The sequence below is a fragment of the Leptosomus discolor genome, chromosome 6, assembly GCF_034619465.1.
Source record: "Leptosomus discolor isolate bLepDis1 chromosome 6, bLepDis1.hap2, whole genome shotgun sequence".
Classification (NCBI taxonomy): domain Eukaryota; kingdom Metazoa; phylum Chordata; class Aves; order Leptosomiformes; family Leptosomidae; genus Leptosomus; species Leptosomus discolor.
Window position 1 is genome coordinate 41,573,810 of NC_141396.1, and position 19,020 is coordinate 41,592,829.

At 47.9% G+C, this 19,020-nt stretch overlaps 2 protein-coding genes and 1 non-coding gene across 6 annotated transcripts in view; all 3 read right to left on the reverse strand.

Annotated features, from left to right (window-relative positions):
- CHUK (component of inhibitor of nuclear factor kappa B kinase complex) overlaps nt 1-7,034 on the reverse strand; it is a 34,068-nt gene extending 27,034 nt beyond the window's left edge. For 2 of the 3 annotated variants that reach the window (XR_015183535.1, XM_086466958.1), the window contains exons 1-4: nt 6,876-7,034; nt 6,677-6,771; nt 5,044-5,158; nt 2,166-2,235 (exon numbers count right to left, since the gene is read on the reverse strand). Coding sequence is in view for 2 of the 3 variants with exons in the window: in XM_086466958.1 (XP_086323084.1) it covers nt 2,166-2,235; nt 5,044-5,158; nt 6,677-6,771; nt 6,876-7,034 (439 nt within the window). In the remaining variant the exon portion in view is untranslated. The remainder of the gene's footprint in view (nt 1-2,165; nt 2,236-5,043; nt 5,159-6,676; nt 6,772-6,875) is intronic. The other variant, XM_086466959.1, reaches the window with a different exon arrangement.
- A 101-nt stretch (nt 7,035-7,135) lies between these two features.
- CWF19L1 (CWF19 like cell cycle control factor 1) lies at nt 7,136-19,002 on the reverse strand. Of its 2 annotated transcripts, none has more exons than XM_086466375.1 (14): nt 18,980-19,002; nt 18,750-18,834; nt 18,122-18,200; nt 17,015-17,116; nt 16,008-16,222; nt 14,271-14,389; nt 13,475-13,559; nt 12,456-12,596; nt 10,983-11,094; nt 10,416-10,495; nt 9,340-9,549; nt 8,431-8,550; nt 7,376-7,473; nt 7,136-7,280 (listed from the first exon to the last, which is right to left on the reverse strand). In XM_086466375.1, exons 1-14 carry the CDS (start codon nt 19,000-19,002, stop codon nt 7,136-7,138), a joined length of 1,614 nt encoding a protein of 537 aa, XP_086322501.1. The 2 variants fall into 2 exon arrangements, with proteins under 2 accessions (XP_086322501.1, XP_086322502.1); XM_086466376.1 differs by having other exon boundaries at nt 7,136-7,276; nt 7,372-7,473.
- Nucleotides 8,719-8,859, reverse strand: LOC147415361 (small nucleolar RNA SNORA12). The gene has a single exon (XR_015183543.1). It is a non-coding gene; the product is annotated as a small nucleolar RNA SNORA12 (small nucleolar RNA).
- Nucleotides 19,003-19,020: the final 18 nt, after the last annotated feature.

Sequence of the window (19,020 nt, forward strand, 5' to 3'; positions counted from 1 at the left end):
AGAACCTGCTCCTTACCTGCATGTGGGAGTGGCTGCAATAGGGGAGGGAACAGGAGCACGCACCCGAGAAAAAGCAAAGAGAAGGACTTTGCCTTGTGACAACAGTCTGTGCTTCAACTGCCTTGAGGGGACTGTGGAGCCACTAACAAAAAGGAGACAAGAGCAATCCTGCCTGTGGGAAGGGGAAAATTCACTACTGGTCCACCCATATAACAACACTGTTGGGTAAATAAAAGAGCATCAAGCAAGTGTCTGCCACAGGACATAGCCACAGACAAAACACCAAAAGACAACTTTCAAAATTTGAAGGGTTTTTTTTTTTAAGCCATGGTTTTTAAAGGTTGTAGATGTGCAAGTGGAAATAAAAGGTCCCATGAAAGGCCCAAGGCAGATATTATATTTTCTCATCTCCACCATGGGGTATTTCAGATTTTCCTATGCAACAGATATTCTGACTGCACATCGTGTAAAGCCTACTTCTAACGAGCCATCACCACAAATTCATTACGGAATTATTTTAAAAGAAATACTCAACCAACATGCCTTGTCCACAGTTCACTTTCTCCCATCAGAAGAAAGTCACCAACCTTCACTGACTTACGACTCATTCATACATTTAACAGCTTCTAACTTGCATTTCTTCTCTCTTGCCTTTTCAAACCTTTGCCAAAGACATGCCAAAGACATTCAACTTATTATGAAGACAACAGACCCCATTCTGCAGGTGGAAGGGGAAAAAGGATGAAGGAACACAGACTTGAGCTTGATTTCAGGAACTCAACTGCAAGCCCTCTGAGCACTGAAAGGACAGAAGTGCAGAACAATATGTCCAAAACACTCTCATGTCAAAACTAGCTCCATTCCTACAAGTAGAGAAGGGTTCCCTGGAAGAAAACCAAAACCACAAGGAGCTCTACTGAGGAGCTCTCCTGGAAAGACTACTTGCTACAGAAACCTCTGTAGGCATCACCCTCAGTCAGATGACTTCTCCATCCCAGAATGTCCAAGCAGCCGGGCACTTCCTGATGGACAGGAAGGCTAGTTTCAGTCTCATGTCTTTTATTTTCTTACAGGGCCTTGGGACCTTCCCTAGGGCCACATACAGCACAACAGCAGTGTTAGTGGGAAAGGAGGTTTCTTCTCCAACCTCATGCTTCAGCTTCCCACAGTGCAACACAGGGCTGGTGCCCCTTGTTATGCTGCTCACCAAGCACAGTTTGGTCCCATCCATTGCCTTTGCACCTGTCCTTTCTGTAGCCACAGGCTGCTCTCTGACCCTCCTCCGCCTCCCTGCAGCCAGACCCAACAAGCCTGTCTCCTGCTCGGTCAGGCGCTCCAGGCCCTGGGCAGCCTTTGCAGGGCTTTGATGGGATCACCACATCCCTCTGGAACTTGGGGCCAGATGTGGACAACTGTATCCAGACAGAGCCTCCCCACTGCTGAGTAAAGGAGAAAATTATCTCCATCACTGTGCTAGCCACAACTCTAATGCCGACTAACAGGATCGCTCTTCCAAAATGAGAAGCTTCTCTACATTCAGGCACACTTATTTTGGGATCACCTACCTAACCCTCAGTTCAGAGCAAATCATTAGCCAGGAGATTGCCAGACTAGCATGGCATGGTTGGTTTCCTCTTCTGCTATCCTCTTACCTACCTTGCTCTGAGTTCCACTCCAGTCGATCATCTCCTCTGTACTGTCACCCTGAACAAACAACATTTTCCTTCTACTAAGCAAACAGAGAAGCCAAAGGGCAGCTTTGGCACATCCCACATTGGTTCTTGCTTTTTCGCTTGTAAGAGTTACATTTCTCCAGGTGACATGCAGTTTGGCATCTTCAGAGCCATGAACAGAAACAGGGTTTGAATGGAAAACCACGACCTTAACAAAATGTTAATGTCACAGTCACCTACAGGTGACCACTAACACAACTTTTCCAATCCCGTTCCACAGACACATCATTATGGCAAGTTTCTTGTCTCTGATCAGCAGGGATACCAAGTACTTCCTCTGGAACAGAAACTTTATTTGTTTTAACACCCTGTTCTCGTTAGGCCTCTTTTCAGGGTCAACTGAAAAAGCAAAATGCCATTACACACAATAAACCCCATCCCCACCCCACGAAAAAACCCAACCAAACACAAGAAAGGCATTAGGCTACGTACCAATGTCACTAAGCAGAGAAAGTATTTGGCTTTCCTTAAGTCCACAGCAATTTTCCGGTTTGTTTATCAACTACAGTAAAGAAAAATATGTTTAGATCCACACTGCAACATTTAACTGTCAAGAACATTGTCCATCCCCTGCTGACACGACACAGGAAACAGCACAGCTCAAATGTAACTGTAGTTGAATGAGGTAGTTGGCTTTGTGAAATAAAAGCTGTGGGGAAAAGAAAACAACTCCGACAAAAGGAAAATTCACTGCACAGAGATGGGGTTGAAAAGAAGATTTGGACTGCTAGGATAGTACCACAAAAGCATGAAAGCCATCAGAATGCTAATGGGCGAGAGACCAAGGGCAAGGCCATATGGCTGCAGGCAACAGGGACCCTGAGGCTTGTTCTTCATATGCTGAAGTTTGGCTTGATGGGAGTGACAAAAAGCAAAAGGAATAGATATGCATCTAAGCCCTCCGACAAAAGGATGAGAAGGGAAACCAACAGGTTAACTCCTAAATTCAGTGTAGGCCACAGAAAAGAAGATCACTGCAGTCATTTATAGCTCCCAAACAGCCCAGCTGGCCCAAAACAATTGTTGCTTTAATCTGAACAAGCTGGCCACGGACTCAGAGCCTGTTTTCCTCAGTGTGCTGTACCCAACTGACACCCCATGCTATGGAAAAGCCACCCAGGTATCAGCCCCCCTGCAAGAGGCTGCTAAACACTGTGCAGCCACCTCTGCAGTCACCCGTAGTCAGTCCCTACTCCCGTAATGCTGCCTGAGCCCTGAAGGGTCCGAGGCACGGTACCAGCTACTCACCTCATGGCCAGGCACCTTAAAACCAGCAAAGGGCATGTTCTACGATAACGGTGCTATTGCCGCAGGCTGCCCCACTCCAGACAAGTCACCTTCTTCAGCTCAGGGCACTCAATCGCTGGCTAGCTCTGTCCTGGGACACTGTCTCCTTCCTGACTGCCCTCCCACAATGAGAAGAAGCTGCTCAACACTTCAGCACACTGGCTTCTAGGTTGCCCACCTAGCTAACCTGGAGCTAAAAGGCAAACCATTGGCCTGTGGATCACTGGAGTGTCCACAGCACGGACCGTGACCTGAGCTCTCAACCCTGCCTTCACTCTCAAGTGCTTCTTCATCTCTCCCTTGCCCTGAGTTTTTCTCCTCTAGCAAAAGGTATGGCAGAAGCATTGTAGGAAACCCCCTCCTAATCACTGTCTTAATGAACTGTCAACAAGTAGCTTCAGCAATTTCCCACATCTGCAGCCACCCTAAGTCAATCAGCATGTGATCTGATTTTTACTACCCTGAAGGCTTTTATAGATGACCGAGCTACACTTCTGCACAGCAGCTACCCCTCCCATGACGTACCCTCACATTTTTGCCTGCCTCCCATGCTTCAGGCACAACCAGTAGTCAAAGCTTTATGGGGGAGAAGCCAAACTTCAATATCTCACTCCTTAAGTTCTGGGTAGATGTGCTGAACAACAAAAGGGGGAGAGGGGCAAAGTCAGACATCAAGCTCAGAGCCCAAAACACTACCTTGAAAGAGCACAAGCATAAAAATGTGCATGACAGAAGCAGATGCTTTCGCAGGCTTTACGGAAGATTGAAGATGTGCAATAAGAAATCAACAGCGGTGCAAAACACAAATGACGCCAAGCAAGTGTAAGAGAAAGATTTAAAGAGCAGGATCAGACATAAAAAGAACATGCATTTTTTTTCTTCAAGGAACAAAGCATTACATGTGATCAAGTGAAATGAAACATGTTACTTCCTAAATTGTTTCAGCATCTACACATCTGAGGATTCATCAGAAATTAAATGATCAAACACTGCATTGCAAGTAGTGCTAATGAAACCCCAAATTTCTTTGCCAGGGTCTCCAATTTACTTCCAAGTAGTCTCAAAACTGTTACTGTAAAAGTGTCAGTGTCACTGAGAACATGGTCAGCTATGTGTGTTTGCAACATCCAAATGCTATTTTCACATATACCCACCCACTTTCATTGACAACCTTCTCTCTTAAAATTGTCCCTACTGTTTTAAACAACTTGAAAACATAAAATGAGGCTACATTGCTACATGAGGCAAAAATCCATACACTAGCTGCTATCGCAGATACAGTTACTGCATTCAACATCGCTCACATTCCTCTGGTGCTAATTAAGGCCAGTAACAACAGAAAAATGAGCTTCCTGATCACTTAGATGAGGGGATTTCTAAGCAAACCTTAATCATCATGGATTTGCTTCTTCACCCCTATACAAATAGCTGCTTCCCGAATCCAGCTGCAATGGAAAGGGAGCACAAACTCTATTGGGCCATGCAGCCGCTGCCCGGGGAACTGCCGAAAGGTTGCTTTACTCATGGGTGTTGCTGCTTTGCAGAAGGGCAGCTCCCAGTTCAGCAGGAAAACAGGCAAATTTCTGAAGCCCTGGAGGCCCCAGTCCAGTACCAAAAGGATACTTCCCTGTGCTGAGAGCAATACAACACTGGATACACGCAAATCAAAATGAGATCAGACTCCAGTTAGAGAGAGACACAGTGCAGCAAAGCCAAACACACTAGGTGTGAGTATCTAGGCTACGGGAAGTTGCATTAATGCTAAAGCAGTTCCATGAAAGGACACGCTGCTTCAGGATAGAAGAGTATCTGCCCTTGGACTGCTCTTTGTCCTCTGGTTTCAAAACCACAAGCCTCATTTGCCATGCATGGGGTTTTTTTTTCCACTTTACATTTACTGCCCCACACCTGTACCTAGAAAGAAAAGGGCACAGAAAACACACAGTTTCACAGACAACCAGTTACAGAAACAGCATTAATGCCACTTATTTTGCCACAAACTGTAAAGGAAAGCAGACATTACCTTCCGGAGGTCACCCCCTGAACAATATTCCATTGCCAGAAGAGGAACGTCATTAACCAGAAAGTTCATCTCCTCGGGAACTTCACAGGCTCTTACTACATTGGGATGGTTCAACCTAAGCACGTGGAAAGCTGGATGAAAACTCTGACTCCTTTTTTGGAAGAACAAGACAAGATTGTCAACCAACCATGTTTTATGATTCAGGTACAATTTCTGCTCCCTATACGTATCCTTGCTGAGAAGTACGCTCTTCAGCTGGTACCTACCAGCATCCAAAAGCATAAAATCCATGTCTTGGGAATACACACACCAGTGATAAGCAGAAACAACATCTCAAAGGTCAGGTACAGGGCTTTGATGATGGGGATCTGCGCTCAAGTTCCGGATTCCTGCACATTCCTGGCAAAGTTGTTATATATATATATATGCGCGTCTGTTTCTGCATTCAGGGACAGTTTCCCCCTGGCCCAAGGCTTTCAGAGGAATCTGTTAATACTTGTGTAACTGTACTAGGGAGGTAGACCCAGGCAGGCAAAATCCACATAGGCAGGGAAGAGCTTATTTCTGCAACTGAATTCAAACAGCTGCTTCCTGACCGCCTGTAATACATGCTACTCTTGGGAATAAATGGCACATCCAGAAGGAAGTGAAGACAAATTCCTTCTGCATACACCTTCCAAAGCTTCTGGAAGCCACAAGAGCAGCTGTAGCTGTGCGCCTCAGTACTCATATTTAGAAAATTAATATGGTGAAAATGCTAGCAAGAACAGTGACCACGAAGCCCCAACTTACAAACTCAGGTTGTCTGTAAGTGGTCTCCTCCAATGTTGGTGCATACAGTGAGCAGGTGAGGGTGACAAGGCGGCAGAGTAGGAGCTCAATAAAGCTCTAGGCAGCCAGGGCACTGCAGGCCTTAGTGAAGACAACTCGGAACAAAACTCATCGGCATCCCTGCTCCCACCAGTGGGACAGAGCATTTCATGCTCCAGCACCGCTCTCAAAATAGGAGGAATTCTCAGGATAAGCAAACAACTGTACGAGACCTTGACACCCAGAGCTACCACTCATGGCCATGAGGACAAACCTGGCCAGGTCTGGTTCACAGGCACCTCCAGCTGACATGCTGGAGAGAGGGATGGCAGGCAGCATAGAGTACGTAGTTTCTCACAAGAAAGTATTATTTATGAGACATTATTCTGTATGTGCAGGAACATGACAGGAATAAAAGCAGTTCCTAGATTCCTGGATGCTAGGAATGCAGTGCACAGTATGCAAACACACGGGTGTTCTCATGTCACCACATAAAAACAACACATAGCATAGTGTGAGTTTGGAGGAATTTAGGATGGACAAACAACACAGGCAGCACAACAGTGCTGGGGGGGTTTGGATGTCACTAGGTCCCAAGCCAAGGCATGAGCTAGTACACCAGAGAAGTGCTTGGACATTTTGGGATGACAGGTTAACTGGCGTTGAGCTGCTAGACAAGAGGTAGACCCTCAGCCCGGCCAGTTCAGGGGCTGTCTGTCCCCATGCCCTGCTCCCTCAGCCCGGCCGGTTCAGGGGCCAAGACCCCGGCTGCCTCCGCGCCCCGGCGGCCGGTTCGGGGCCGCTGGGCCCCGTCCGCACTCACTTCTTCATGATGTCGATCTCGTGGCACCAGCGGTCCTTGTTCTTGACGCTGAGCTCCAGCCGGCAGGACTTGATAGCCACCCGGGCGCCCGAGTCCTGCGGGACACCGCGCCGTCAGCCACCCCAGCCCGGCCCGGCCCGGCCCAGCCCTCCCCGCCGCCCGGCTCGGCCTGGCCCGGCCCCGCTCCGCGCCGCCCCACCTGGTGCTGGTAGAGGCAGACGTTACCGAAGCCGCCGGTGCCCAGGCGGTCGCGCATCTCCCAGGGCCCGCAGCCGCCCGCCGGCTGTCCCCGTAGCGCCGCCCCGCCGGGGGCCCGCTCCGCGCCGCCGCCGGGCCCGGGAAGGGCTCCCCGCTCCATCGCGCCGCAGCCACTCGGCGTCACCGGCACTCCGCCTTTATTGCCGCGTCACGGCGCGCGCGCCCGCTCCGCCCGCCAATAGCCGCCCGTCAGCGCCGCCGTCAGGCCCGGAGCGCGAAGTCGAAGGGCTGGAAGTCGCGGCGGAAGGCGCGGGCCTGCGCCGCCTCCTCGGCCCGCTCCGCCGCGCACCGCCGCCAGTCCACCCGCTGCGGCAGCGCCAGCAGCGCCTCGCTGGCCAGCACCTCCCTGCAAGAACAGCCGCGTCACCGCCAACGTCACGCGCCGTCAGCATAGCCGCGCCCCACGGGGCCGGGGAGGAGGCACCGGGGGGAGGCACCGACCTGCCGAAGTGCAGCGGGAAGCGGCCGCGGATGCGGTGGAAGAGCTTCTCCCCCGTGTCCAGCTCCACGTAGAAGTAGGGCGTCCCTGGCTGCGCCACCTGCGGAGGGGAGAGGCAGGGAGAGGGGTGGACCGCGGTGGAGCCCCGCGCCCAGCGGCGCCGCAGACTCCCGCCAGCCAAGGGCAGGGTGTTTGGGAAGAGGCAGGTGTGCCCCGACCGGGGCGGGGGGGGGGGCATTTCTTTAGAGCGGCAAAACAAACCAGCCGAGCCAGAAACGCCCCACTGCGCGTCAGCGGCTGACGTCAAACTGTCCCTTCCAAAGGACAGTGAGGCGATAGATCGCTTTCCACTGGGCACATCAGTCGATGGTGCACAGAGGGCACGGCTATACCATTTTTTGTGGCTTAGTTCTGCAGCTACCACTGCAGGGGCATTAAATGCAAGAACCAGACAGTTCTGATCATTCTTAACCCAGGCAAGGTCACCCTGTACTCATACAGCACATTTTTTGAGGAAGAAAACATGTGAAGAGACACCTTCGCGTTTCTCAGCTGAGAAATGAGCCTCTAAGCTTGCCAACATGGGTATCAATAGCCATAATGGCTTAGACAAGCACGCACACACGCTATTTCTGGCTCCTGCTGCAGATCAGGTCTCCCTGTGACCATCAAGCACGAAGCAAAAAAAAAACAAAACAACAAACCACCCTACGTCACTAGTGACCCATTTCTCTGACATAACAAGATTTCTTTCAAATTCTTACCCAAGGGAACCTAAAACTGTGCAGCAGCACTGAAAGAGGGTTGGTGTTTGGTATCAGAAGGAATAAATTCAGCAAGCCCTACACACAGCTGGAATAATTTTCAGAGAAGCAACACATCTGTTGTTCACAGGAACTTCTCCCAAACCAGAATATACCCGGCACACCTCCAAATTCCGTCTACGGCAGTCTGCCTCCAACAGCTTCACCCTACCACACAAAGTGACCCTGGAGGGAAAAAGCAGCCTAGACAGGACAGCGGGAAAGTAAGGAACAGGTGAAACCTTGACTCATACTTGCGTGATATCCGAGTGCTCTGGGATTTCTAGTAATTCGATCTGTTGTTCCTGTGCCTGTGCGATAAAGGACTCTTTAATGTCTTCAGAAGTACAGTGGTCCAATGGGACAGGAACCACCTGGAGAGGGAGGACAGCATTTCCATCAGGAGAAGAAAAGACAAAACAAACCACTCGCAAAAAGCAATCAGTCCATCACTGGAGCTGGTAGGCTCCTCAGTACTGCTCAGCATCATCAAACAGGACAGGTGAGCACCCATCTGTACAGGCTTAAACTTATGAGAATTTTTCTGTAGGAGGCGAACAAAAGCTGAAAACTAAAAGCTTGAAAAAGTTCTCAGGACAGCCTTCTCCTTTCTGATCTCTGTGGTAGTTTAAGGCCGCTCTGACACAGCTACAGATCTGCCAAACACAGAAACCACCACAATAAACCCCTGAACGATTGACACACAAGGACAAAGAAATTAAAATCTGATCAAAGGGCTGGTACTGGTGCACAATGACCAGAGTTCTGCATATATTTTTAGATTTTCAGCCTGCTTCACTTACAATTGCGAACACAACAGTTCATGTGCCCATGTTAGCTGACCAGAGTCAGAGTGAGGTCTTGCAACTTATCTGAAAATCTTGTGGGCTTTTTGATCAGTTCCATGCAGGGAAAAGTTTTCCTCACCCACTCAACACAACTCAACACTGTGCTGCTGTAACAGGAAGCATTAAAGGACTGGGACAGAACCAGCACACCAGTTTTAGTTTTGCTCTGGCTCTATCTGTGGGTAGGACGACTTCTTTCCGTGCTCTGGGAAGGCACAGAATAAAAGAGGGAAATTTGAAGGTGAGCTGTCGCTTTCAATGCATTTGCAGCTAAGTGCAAGTTTATATTCTCCCGGGGTGACCCTAAAACCATACCTGTAACTGCAGATGCTGACTCCTATAGTTTCTTTCAAACAGGACATATCTCTTTCCCTTGCTTCTGAAGAATTCCTTTAGGGCAGACTTGTACTTGGTCACTTCTTCCACCACCTCTGAAGACAAGTCAACCACTGACTGATAGTGCCCAATGGGCAAAATCAAGACGTGATCAGGTAATAAGCCACCTTTGGCCAGGGCAAGATAGCACTAGAGTGAAACAACACACACCAGTTACTCACCACAAGCACCACTTACTTACCATGCTGTGGAAACTGATCCTCTGACTGCATACTGAGTATCCCCCAGCCTAGCGAATCTGCCTCAGTAATGGGAAAGTCTTCTCCTCTATATCATTTGTTAGGGATGGTTTATTAGCAATTTATTAATTAGTAGAGGAATCAGAGAGGGACTGCTAGAGGACAAAAAAAATAAAAAATAATCTTTCGAATGCCAGAAAATGCCTTGTCTGCAGGAAAGCAGCTGAGTGAAGTTCACCACTGTGGCCAGAGTTTCTTACTACAACAAGAAAATCATTGACAGCTTTTCAAGTAAGCCTGTGGACAAACCCATCACTGTAGCAGTTTGAAGAGGATTGTGCCATACAGGACCAATAACTTCAAGCAAAGTGAATACACCAATGACTGAATTAGTCTCCGAGATGTACTTTGAGATGTCGACTTTAAAGCTATCTTACCTTCTGTTTAATCTCTATATAACAAAACTGGAACCAATCATCCCAGGGAGATCTGGCATAACCCCACACAGCGCATCCTGCCACTACAGCACGTCCCAGTTTACACTGAGTTCACGCTGGAAAAGTTTCTGCCAGATGGTAACACAAGCAAACCCTGAGGGCTGGCACAGCAAGGAAGTGTTCTGGCACCGCAATCCAGCTCTGCTGCTGAAGCAAAACTGGGCCACGCTTCATTTTTTTAAAAGACTTTATACACTTGTGTCTTTTCAAACAAAGTTTGGGTTTTTTAAGATTTAAAATTCGAGACTAATATTTTATATCGCTGTGTCTTAGCATGATTCTGCTGACAGGTAGCAAAGAACGTGCTATGGGTACTCACATGCGTGCCAATACTAACAACCAAGTGCTTCTCAACTTCTGGGCTGGCAAGGCAGAACCAGCAGGGCCCTGTGGGCTGTGCTTTATTGGGAGAGGAAAGAGAAATGAGCATTAGCACAAGGCTTATTTGTCAGAACATGGAACAGAACAAGATCTGGAAGAGCTGTTCATTTTCCAACCATCCTTCCCAGTTGATAAAGTGCTGGAGATGTTAGAAGGACACAGTTCCTGGAAGCAGATCTGGTCAGAGAACTGGTGCCTCTGGGAAATGCCAGCAAGAGAGGAGGCAGTGGCAGTCACACCCTTGCTGACTGCCATTCTCATCGAGTGCTCTAATTACATGAAACAGGAATTCAGTGCTTACAGCCCACTAGTAAGAAAGCACAAGCGAATTTAAACAAAGGTCATGTTTGTAGGAAATAAGGGACCCTTCATTCCTCTGTATTCCCACTGCATCTAGTATAGTGACAGAGCATGTTGGCAAGCTGACATACACAGCTCAATAACTTGAGAAAAATAAAAACTGAGATGATCCAGTGGCTCAGGAATAAAGCATCCGCATACTTACGGGGTTTTTTGGCTTGCTTAGGTTGCGAGTTCCCTCTCTCTTTTCCATCTGAGGGACGTTTCTTTCCCTGTTGCTTGTTCAAATCAAAGAAAAACTGACAAGCTGATTCTTCCTGTTTAAAAAAACAAAAACTGAAGCCCATTATAACTGCATCACAGAGATTCACAGTGTGTACAAGAATTTGGTTTTTCATGAAGAGGTGTAAACACCTCTAAAAAACATTAACAGCAAAAGCATCAATATCCTGGAACAGAATGAATTGACCTCTCTCAGTAATGCAGCCTGCCTGGATACGCAGCCTTAGCCAGGGAAAAAGTTCTGGGAGAGATGCCCCAAATTGCTACATCCTCCTATTTAGCCTTACGCTGAACATTCAGAATTGCTTGATTTTATGGATTGTTCAAATCTCTTTTTCACTTGATAGCCAGTGCCAGAACAATGTCTTTATTTCCTAGAGACGTTAACCTCTCAACAGACTCACACAGAGGCTGAAAAGTTGCCATGTCCGGCAAAATGCCATTAGAAGGCTTTAATGCTGCAGAGGAAAGCACTTGGCAAGAGCACGGCAAAAAGCAGGGCTGCTCACGCAGCTTCTGACACCAATGGCTGACTGTGTGCTGAGCTGCTCGTAAGGAACAGTCCTGACAAGCAAGCATATCTAACTACAGCATCACCATGCAGACCTGCAGGAAGAACCATTGAGTAGTTTGGGCTGGAAGTGACCATTAGAGGCCATCTAGTCCAACCCCCCCTGCAGTCAGCAGGTACACCTTTAGCTACATCAGATTGCTCAGAGCCCTGTCCAACCTGGCCTTGAATGTCTCCAGGGATGCGGCTTCTACCACCTCTCTGGTCAGCCTATGCCAGTGTTTCACCACCCTCACTGTAAAAAAATTTCTTCCTTATATCTAGTCTGATTCTGCCCTCTTTTAGTTTAATACCACTACTCCTCGTCCTATTGCAACAGGCCCTGCTAAAAAGTCTGTCCCCATATTTCTTATAGGCCCCCTTTAAGGGCTGGAGGGTCGCTAGAAGGTGTCCCCGGAGCCTTCTCTTCTCCAGGCTGAACAACCCCAACTCTCTCAGCCTGTCCTCACAGGAGAGGTGTTCCATCCCTCTAACAATATATTCACGGCCTCCTCTGGACCCACTCCAACAGGTCCACAATTCCAGAGCTGGACGCAGCACCGCAGGTCAGGTTTCACCAGAGTAGAGGGGCACAATCACCTCCCTCGACCTGCTGGCCATGCTGCTCTTGATGCAGCCCACAACACGCTGGCTTAAGAAGGGGCATATTGTAACAGCCTCCCACGCATTGCATCTATACAATTTGGCTGATGCAAATAGTTCACACAGAACCCTGAAGTGTTTTGGACAGAAATATTCCAAAATTAAAGCCAAACACTGTTCCAAGCTCCCTGAACACAAGTGAGTGAAACCAGAGCGCACATTTGGGGGAGAAGGCAGCAGTACCTCTGCACACAAGGGTGCTTTGGTCTTCTGTGCCTCCTTCTGTGATTTTCGGTATGGATTTTCGGTGACATCCTGTGGCTGTTTCACTAGCTCTGCAGGGTCCATTGAGCTCATCGGAACAATGCTGAAGGCATAGAGATACTAGAACAAAAACAGACAGCTCAAATGCAAGCAGCTTTTGCTACAATTGCAACTCTGAAGAGGTCAGCTGTGAACTAAGCCACCCTGAAACGGTAACACACAACTTAGCACTGCAAGAACTCAACAAATCAGCTTTTAAGCTAAGGCAGTACATGAAAAACATGCTCCCTGTGCCAGTCTCCCACTCGGTGCAACCAAGAGTTTAGGGAGTGCTTTCAAGTGGCTCACTCCTTTCACTTTAAGGAAAGATCTCTTTGAAAAATAGCCGTGTATCCTGCTTGAAAAAGGAACAACATTGATCCTCGCCTCTTTCCAGTCTTTCTTTCTGTCCAGAACTCCTGGAACTTTTAATTGTTACCAGGCCTGGTTCCTATGCCTTCTTAACCACTAGAAACCTGTCCTGCTGTACCAATATTCTGTAACTTTAAGGGGAGAAGAGAAACAGGTTAAAAAAAAACAAACAACAAAACAAACAAAACAGCCCCTTCCTGCCCCAGAAGTTAGTAATTTTCAGTGATTTGTAAGGGCTCCTTTGGAATTTCGCTTCCTTCTTAAAGCAGGCCATGCAAACAGAAAATATGTAAAGCAGTTGGGGAAGAGGAAGGAAGCAGCTTTCTAACCATTTTCCTCTGCAGCTGTCTTCACAGCTACATGCCATTTGACCAGGAACAGAACAAGGGTGCCTCAGAACACATCTTGCAGCCCTTACCCTTCTGACATAATGGGCAAATGGGTACCTATCACTCAGGTGAGACAGATCCCTCCACTTCAGTCAAGCTTTTAAGTGATCGACACAGTCCTCTTAGCTAGCCAAATCTGGGCTTCCTGCCATATTACTTGTACTAGGGAACAGAAGAAAGATTCAAGAGTGTCAGTACCTTTTTCTTGCTTGTATTGCCAACATCAGCAAGTGCAATAAACCTGCTCACATGCTGTGGGGTTTCCTGTAGCACTGTGTGATTTCTGTAAGGAAGGAAAACACGACTGTACTGGCATATACAATATAGAAAAGGACACTGGGAAAACCACGTGTCCTCCACGAAGCTACTCAGATAGCATGTCAGCTACAAACAGCCTTTGGCAGAGAACAAAGAGGCCTGAGGACAAGCAGACTCCTGAGATCTAACAGCAAACAGCTGCAGAGACCAAAATGACATCTCTTTGCAGTCCAAGTACAGAGAAAAGAGGACAACTCACTAGTCTGAAAACAGCTCTATCTTTAAAGTGTTTCCTGTCAAAAGCATAATAATCTTCCCCAACACCAACACGACAGCCTTAGTTTTATTCGTCGGTTGTTCTGACACCTACCTGCCCTCACTAGTCACACCTTATGTACAAAGTTATGACCAAAGACACCAGTCTCTTCACCACAAACCAGCTTTTTCATGACATATTTTCAGAGATACATCCCTGAATGAGGCTGAACACTGTTTAAACGTGACTAAGGGCAACTAACCTGGCACCAGTTCACAGCGATGTACTTGAATAAGTACTGTCAGCAACGGCACAGTTTTTGAGGCAGAAGGAATTATGGTAAAAAGATGCACCTGAGAAACAGTCTTGACCCTGTGTTGGGGCTGGATGACTTAAATTATTTTGAAGTTGTCCTCCTGCGTTCTTTAAAAATTGAACTCTTATTAGAAAATAAATGAGATTTCACATTGTCTTACAAACCTGTAAGGAAGTCTTTCATAATAGGCCTTCTCCAGAGCAGCAAAGTGGTACCTTGGTTTGAGACTCGCAGCTAGATCAGCCACTAACTTGGAGCCACATTTCTTGGTATCTATTTCTCCCTAGAAAATACAAAGCAAGTTTTATTTCAAAAACCTGTCAACTTGCAGTGAAAAGAACCAGTCTTATACAGAACTGCATACTGGAAATGTAGTGACTGACTATAGTGGTCACCATTCCCTGGAAGTGGAAGAAAAAGGCAAAAGGTCTTGATCTCTTATCGCCAACCAGAGCCTCCTCATTTATTCCATTTTGTGTACTCAGAGGTTGCATCCACTTGTTTCATCAGTCTAAGTTTGTCACATTTTCCTTCTCTTGGTCTTGTGAAGCCAGAGCAGCACAGAGTGAGTTTGGGAAACACCAACAGATGTCAAAATCATTAAGACAAGCTTTAGTGCATGAGTCAAGTGAACAGGAAAGCTCTGAGGTTTCCTTAGGAAGCAAAATTTTATCCCACTCCCACGCCTGAGAAGTCAGAATAAAACAAAACACAACCAAAGAGCAGACTTCAAACCATTTCCTTCACAGAAGCCTCTTGTGCCGTCCTTTCCCTGTTAGCCTTAGACTAAGAAGTGAAGTAGGGAAGGAGAAGGGCGGAGGAAGAGAGAAGTTCAGGAATAGCCTACGTCTGTTACCTTGGGTAAAAGCATGGGGAATGAGACTCTGACCTGGCAGGCATCTGTCACAGTCCTTCACTGGGACAGGCACTAACCCACCCTCAAGAAAGCAGTTTTCCTCTCAGCAGGCATGGCAGAGGGGAAACCAGAAGCGTCTGCACTGAGGGCTGGCTGCTTCCAGCCCCACTGAAAACAGCCAGAGCTACAAAGCACCTCAGGAAAAGGAGACCCACAGACTTCTCCAGGAAGTCAATTCTCATCCATGCAATTCAGCACCTCACACCACTTTCATGGAAAGAGAAACTACAGGTGACAAAAAGCAAGAGACCTAATTGCTCGTTCCTCAACCTTCCTGCTTTATTTGAATGACAGGATTTCAGGGTCTCAGTCCACAAAGGAATCTCCAAGACTTATTTAAATCCTCAGGTGATAAAGTACATACTCAAAAAAAATGCATATTTGAATATAATCACTATCATATACTCCTCTGTTAATCCAAGTGAGTACATTCTCAGAAAATTCATGCCAAGGGAAGCCAAGTGTGGAATGATACACTGAACTACTACAGAGAATTCCCAGACCCATGGGGTTTTTTTAAAGCCAGAATATCCCTACAACTTGTTCCTCTCCAGCTGCCTAGGCTAGTGGGATGGAAGCCAAGGGAGGATTCTTTATGCTTTTACACTGAGGATCATATCTCTTTTGGGATGCCAGAAGATACTGAGAGGAAGCAAAAAGTGTACTTTCACCATGCTATGCAGCCTTGCTCTCCAGGAAGGTTTCAGATCACCTGAACTTAGACTGGAAAATCACTTCTGAGGAACGTTAACAACAGAAAGTTGGACACAAATGAAACAACATCCTCACAATCCGTATACAGGAAGAACCAGTCCATTGGTCCTTCTTCTCTGAAGAACCAGAACATCTGCTGTCTGTTTTCTGCACTCAGCTTTCTCAAGCACTCAGAGATGGTCCAATAGCCCAAATTGCCACAGCAAGCAGAAAAGCGATCCTTTGTTAAATCCATCTGGAAACCCATTCCAGCAGAAAACAGAACACTTACCGCATTGTTGGCAAAAGTTCCCACATCTCTGGGCCAGGGGGATGTCAGCAATATATCCACACCTTTAAAGTTTGCAGTTGATAACAAAGTTGTTTTTAGTTCTGCCACATCCTTTGCGCTAAAACTGTAGGCAGGAGCTGGCTCATCCTGGGACTCGGTACCACTCAGGTATGCGATCTGCAGTCCAGAAGTACCACTGTAAAGACCTCGACGGCCTGCATTAACATACAGGCACCCACTCGAGATATAGACAAGGCAAGCAATCTTAGTCGCATCACAGACACAGGACCAAATTCAGCAGTCCTGCCTTACTTCTACTGAAACTCTCCTTACAGACAGGTGATTTTCTGTGCCCATAAACTGCAGTAAAGACGATTTTTAGCGCAATGGCTCAAACCCAACCCTGCCTACAGCGAGGCAGCTGTTCAGACAACCCCCAGTCTTCTCACTGCTATCTTGCTTCCCAAAAATCAATCCATACCAAAAGCTTAGTGTGAAGGCTAAGTAAAAAAAGCCAACTGCAAGTGCTTTTACTTGTTATGCTTTTCGTCAGGTGGCATTCTAGAGAGAAGCTAGTTTTTCCTTTTAGCTTTGCTACAGCTTCATTACCTTTAAAGATGACACTTCTTACTTCTGCTACTCCAGTACAACCTCAGAACACAGCAAAATCATAATTCAAGTAGGAAACCGTCCCTATGGGACGGGCATGATATGGGAATAAGATATTCTCCAAGCACAAGCTCTTTCAACCACTATTCCTTTTGGTTAGCAAGTTCAGCGTTAGAAAGCAACATAAAAAAGCTGGGTTCTCTTTCAGATTTTACGCAGCAGATTGTATCAGCCTTTCAACACAGAGTTCAACTCCAGTCTGAAACCCAGAATAAGAAATGCCACCTTAAAATTTCCAGAAAAAGGAAGGGCTTTGAAGTGGGAAGATCAGAATATGTTTGTGAATGCACCACTTGGGCAAATGCAAGTCCCTTATCACAAACAACCTGCAGCCTTACCTAAATAAATGATGTTCTCAGCTAATTCACAGCCACCGATGTCTGGAAAGTAGCTCACAGTCACTTCGTCATTAGCACCGAGCACATAGGTTGGAATTGGAGCTGAGGAAGAAACCCACATGCACTCAGTCTGCTTTAATCCAAGTACATTAGCACAAGTTCAGTCCGCATTTACTACAAATCGCAGCAGGTCCCGTCCTTTCCCACAGATCCTAACATCACTCCTTTGCAGTGTGCCAAGGAGCAATAAGCACAGAACAAGAAATCTTCCTTCAAAAGAAGTCCCCAAGCCTGCTGTTTCCGCAGATGCATATAGCACCAGCTGAGAATAACCTCTGCTTTAACTACAACTCATTCCACTGCCTACATAAGAAGATCAGCTCCAAAATGATTCATAGCCCTAAAAACATAGGTCTTCTCTAGGGCACTGCTAAGTAAATAAGAGAGCACAGGGAGGCCTGGTGATTCAGTTTAAGCTGATGTTTAAGTATGGCTACCGAAAAACTGCACACCATTGATGTTTAGGGCAAAAGCCTGGGTTCATCACCTCTGATTCACTTGGTAGAAGAACTTGTTGCAAGCCTTCACCTAGAACTGGTGGATATAATAATAAAAAAAAAAAAAAAAAGCAATGGGAAGTACCAGTTTTAATTTCTCTATGGCTAGGTGAGCAATAAAAATTTATTTCTCCCAACAGCATAAGCTTCTTAGGCTACCCAGGCTGAGAAAACAAGGACCGTCCCACACGGCAGCCTGCAAGCTGAAACCATAAGGAGGTGACGGTAGGAACAGAAGTGGAGCATAAGACATCCAGGCAAGGAGAGAGAAGACCCTGACACCAATTAGCAGCAACCTGTGTCTCTCCTACAACTGCAAACAGCGCTGGCCAGATGACCTGGGCACAGGGCTTGGTGCCCAAGTCACGGGCAGGCCACTTTGCTCGAGAAATGAGTTTTGTTTCAAAGCAAACCAACCCATCTTCCCCTCCTGTGTGGAGTTTTCCCACTTGAGTTTAACTGCGACTTCTGAATTCACTACAAGGAGACAGCAAAGTGGGTTGTGAAATAGCGCAATCACCAGCATCCAGAGTGACACCACCTTCCTTACCTTTCTTGGCCCCTGTGCGATAGTCTGCCCATTCTGCCTCTGAAGTAGAGCCAAAAAAATTCCCAACGCACAAAAGCATCTAAAAACATCAGATAAAGTGAGAGTTGCCATTTGACCAAAGGCACAACACGTGCAACATTTTCACCGACGTGCTGTGTTGTCACAATGCTGTGTCACACATCAGTTCAGCAGCATTTCAGCTAGTACGGTAGAGGTTCCTCTACGTTTGTCTGCGCCCGGTATTAAACACGTAACAGCAACATTCACGAGTTCAGACGTGATAAAGCGCCAGTCGCTCCCCCACACTCCATGCTCACAAATCACAGCTCCTGCCGACACCTTCCTGCTGCACAAGGAGGGCTGGGGGCGCGCAAGGGCCCCTCCACCGGCCCATTCGCACTCCGAGCGGAAAGAGGAGCCTCGCAGCCTCAGCGGGGCGAGCACGTCTCCGGGCGGCAGCTCCTGCCCAGGCACCCCCAGCACATCCCACCCGGGGAGCCTCTCCCGTGCCACCCCGGGCAGGCTCCTCCCCTCGGCCACCCCAAGGCCCCTGCTAGCCCGCGGGGTGGTACGGGAGCCCCACGGGACATCCTCGCTCCCCCTCGCCCCCAGCGCCCCGGAGCCTTACGTCGAAGCGGCCGCTCTTGCTCTGGATGGCCCGGACCCGCCCGAAGAGTGCCTCCAGCCGCCCCTCCACGTCGCCACACGCCAGCCTGCGGGACACGGCACGTCAGCGGCCGACACGGCACGGCACGACCCGGCCCCGCCGCGCCTCAGCGGCTTCCTCCTCCTCCCCCGCGGCCGCCCCCGCCGCCCCGTCCCGTCCCGTCCCGTCCCGTCCCGTCCCGCCACACTCACACGCGCAGCGGCGCAGCCGCCATCGCGGAGCTGCTCAACCC

What these genes read in the sequence shown, in the direction of transcription:
- CWF19L1 (XM_086466375.1), bottom strand. Translation starts at nt 19,002, where the DNA reads ATGGCGGCTGCGCCGCTGCGCGT. An exon ending in GCAAGAGCGGCCGCTTCGAC is followed by an intron (nt 18,201 to 18,749) that starts GTAAGGCTCCGG and finishes TGATGTTTTTAG; the next exon opens with ATGCTTTTGTGCGTTGGGAA. An exon ending in TCGCACAGGGGCCAAGAAAG is followed by an intron (nt 17,117 to 18,121) that starts GTAAGGAAGGTG and finishes TTTCTTCCTCAG; the next exon opens with CTCCAATTCCAACCTATGTG.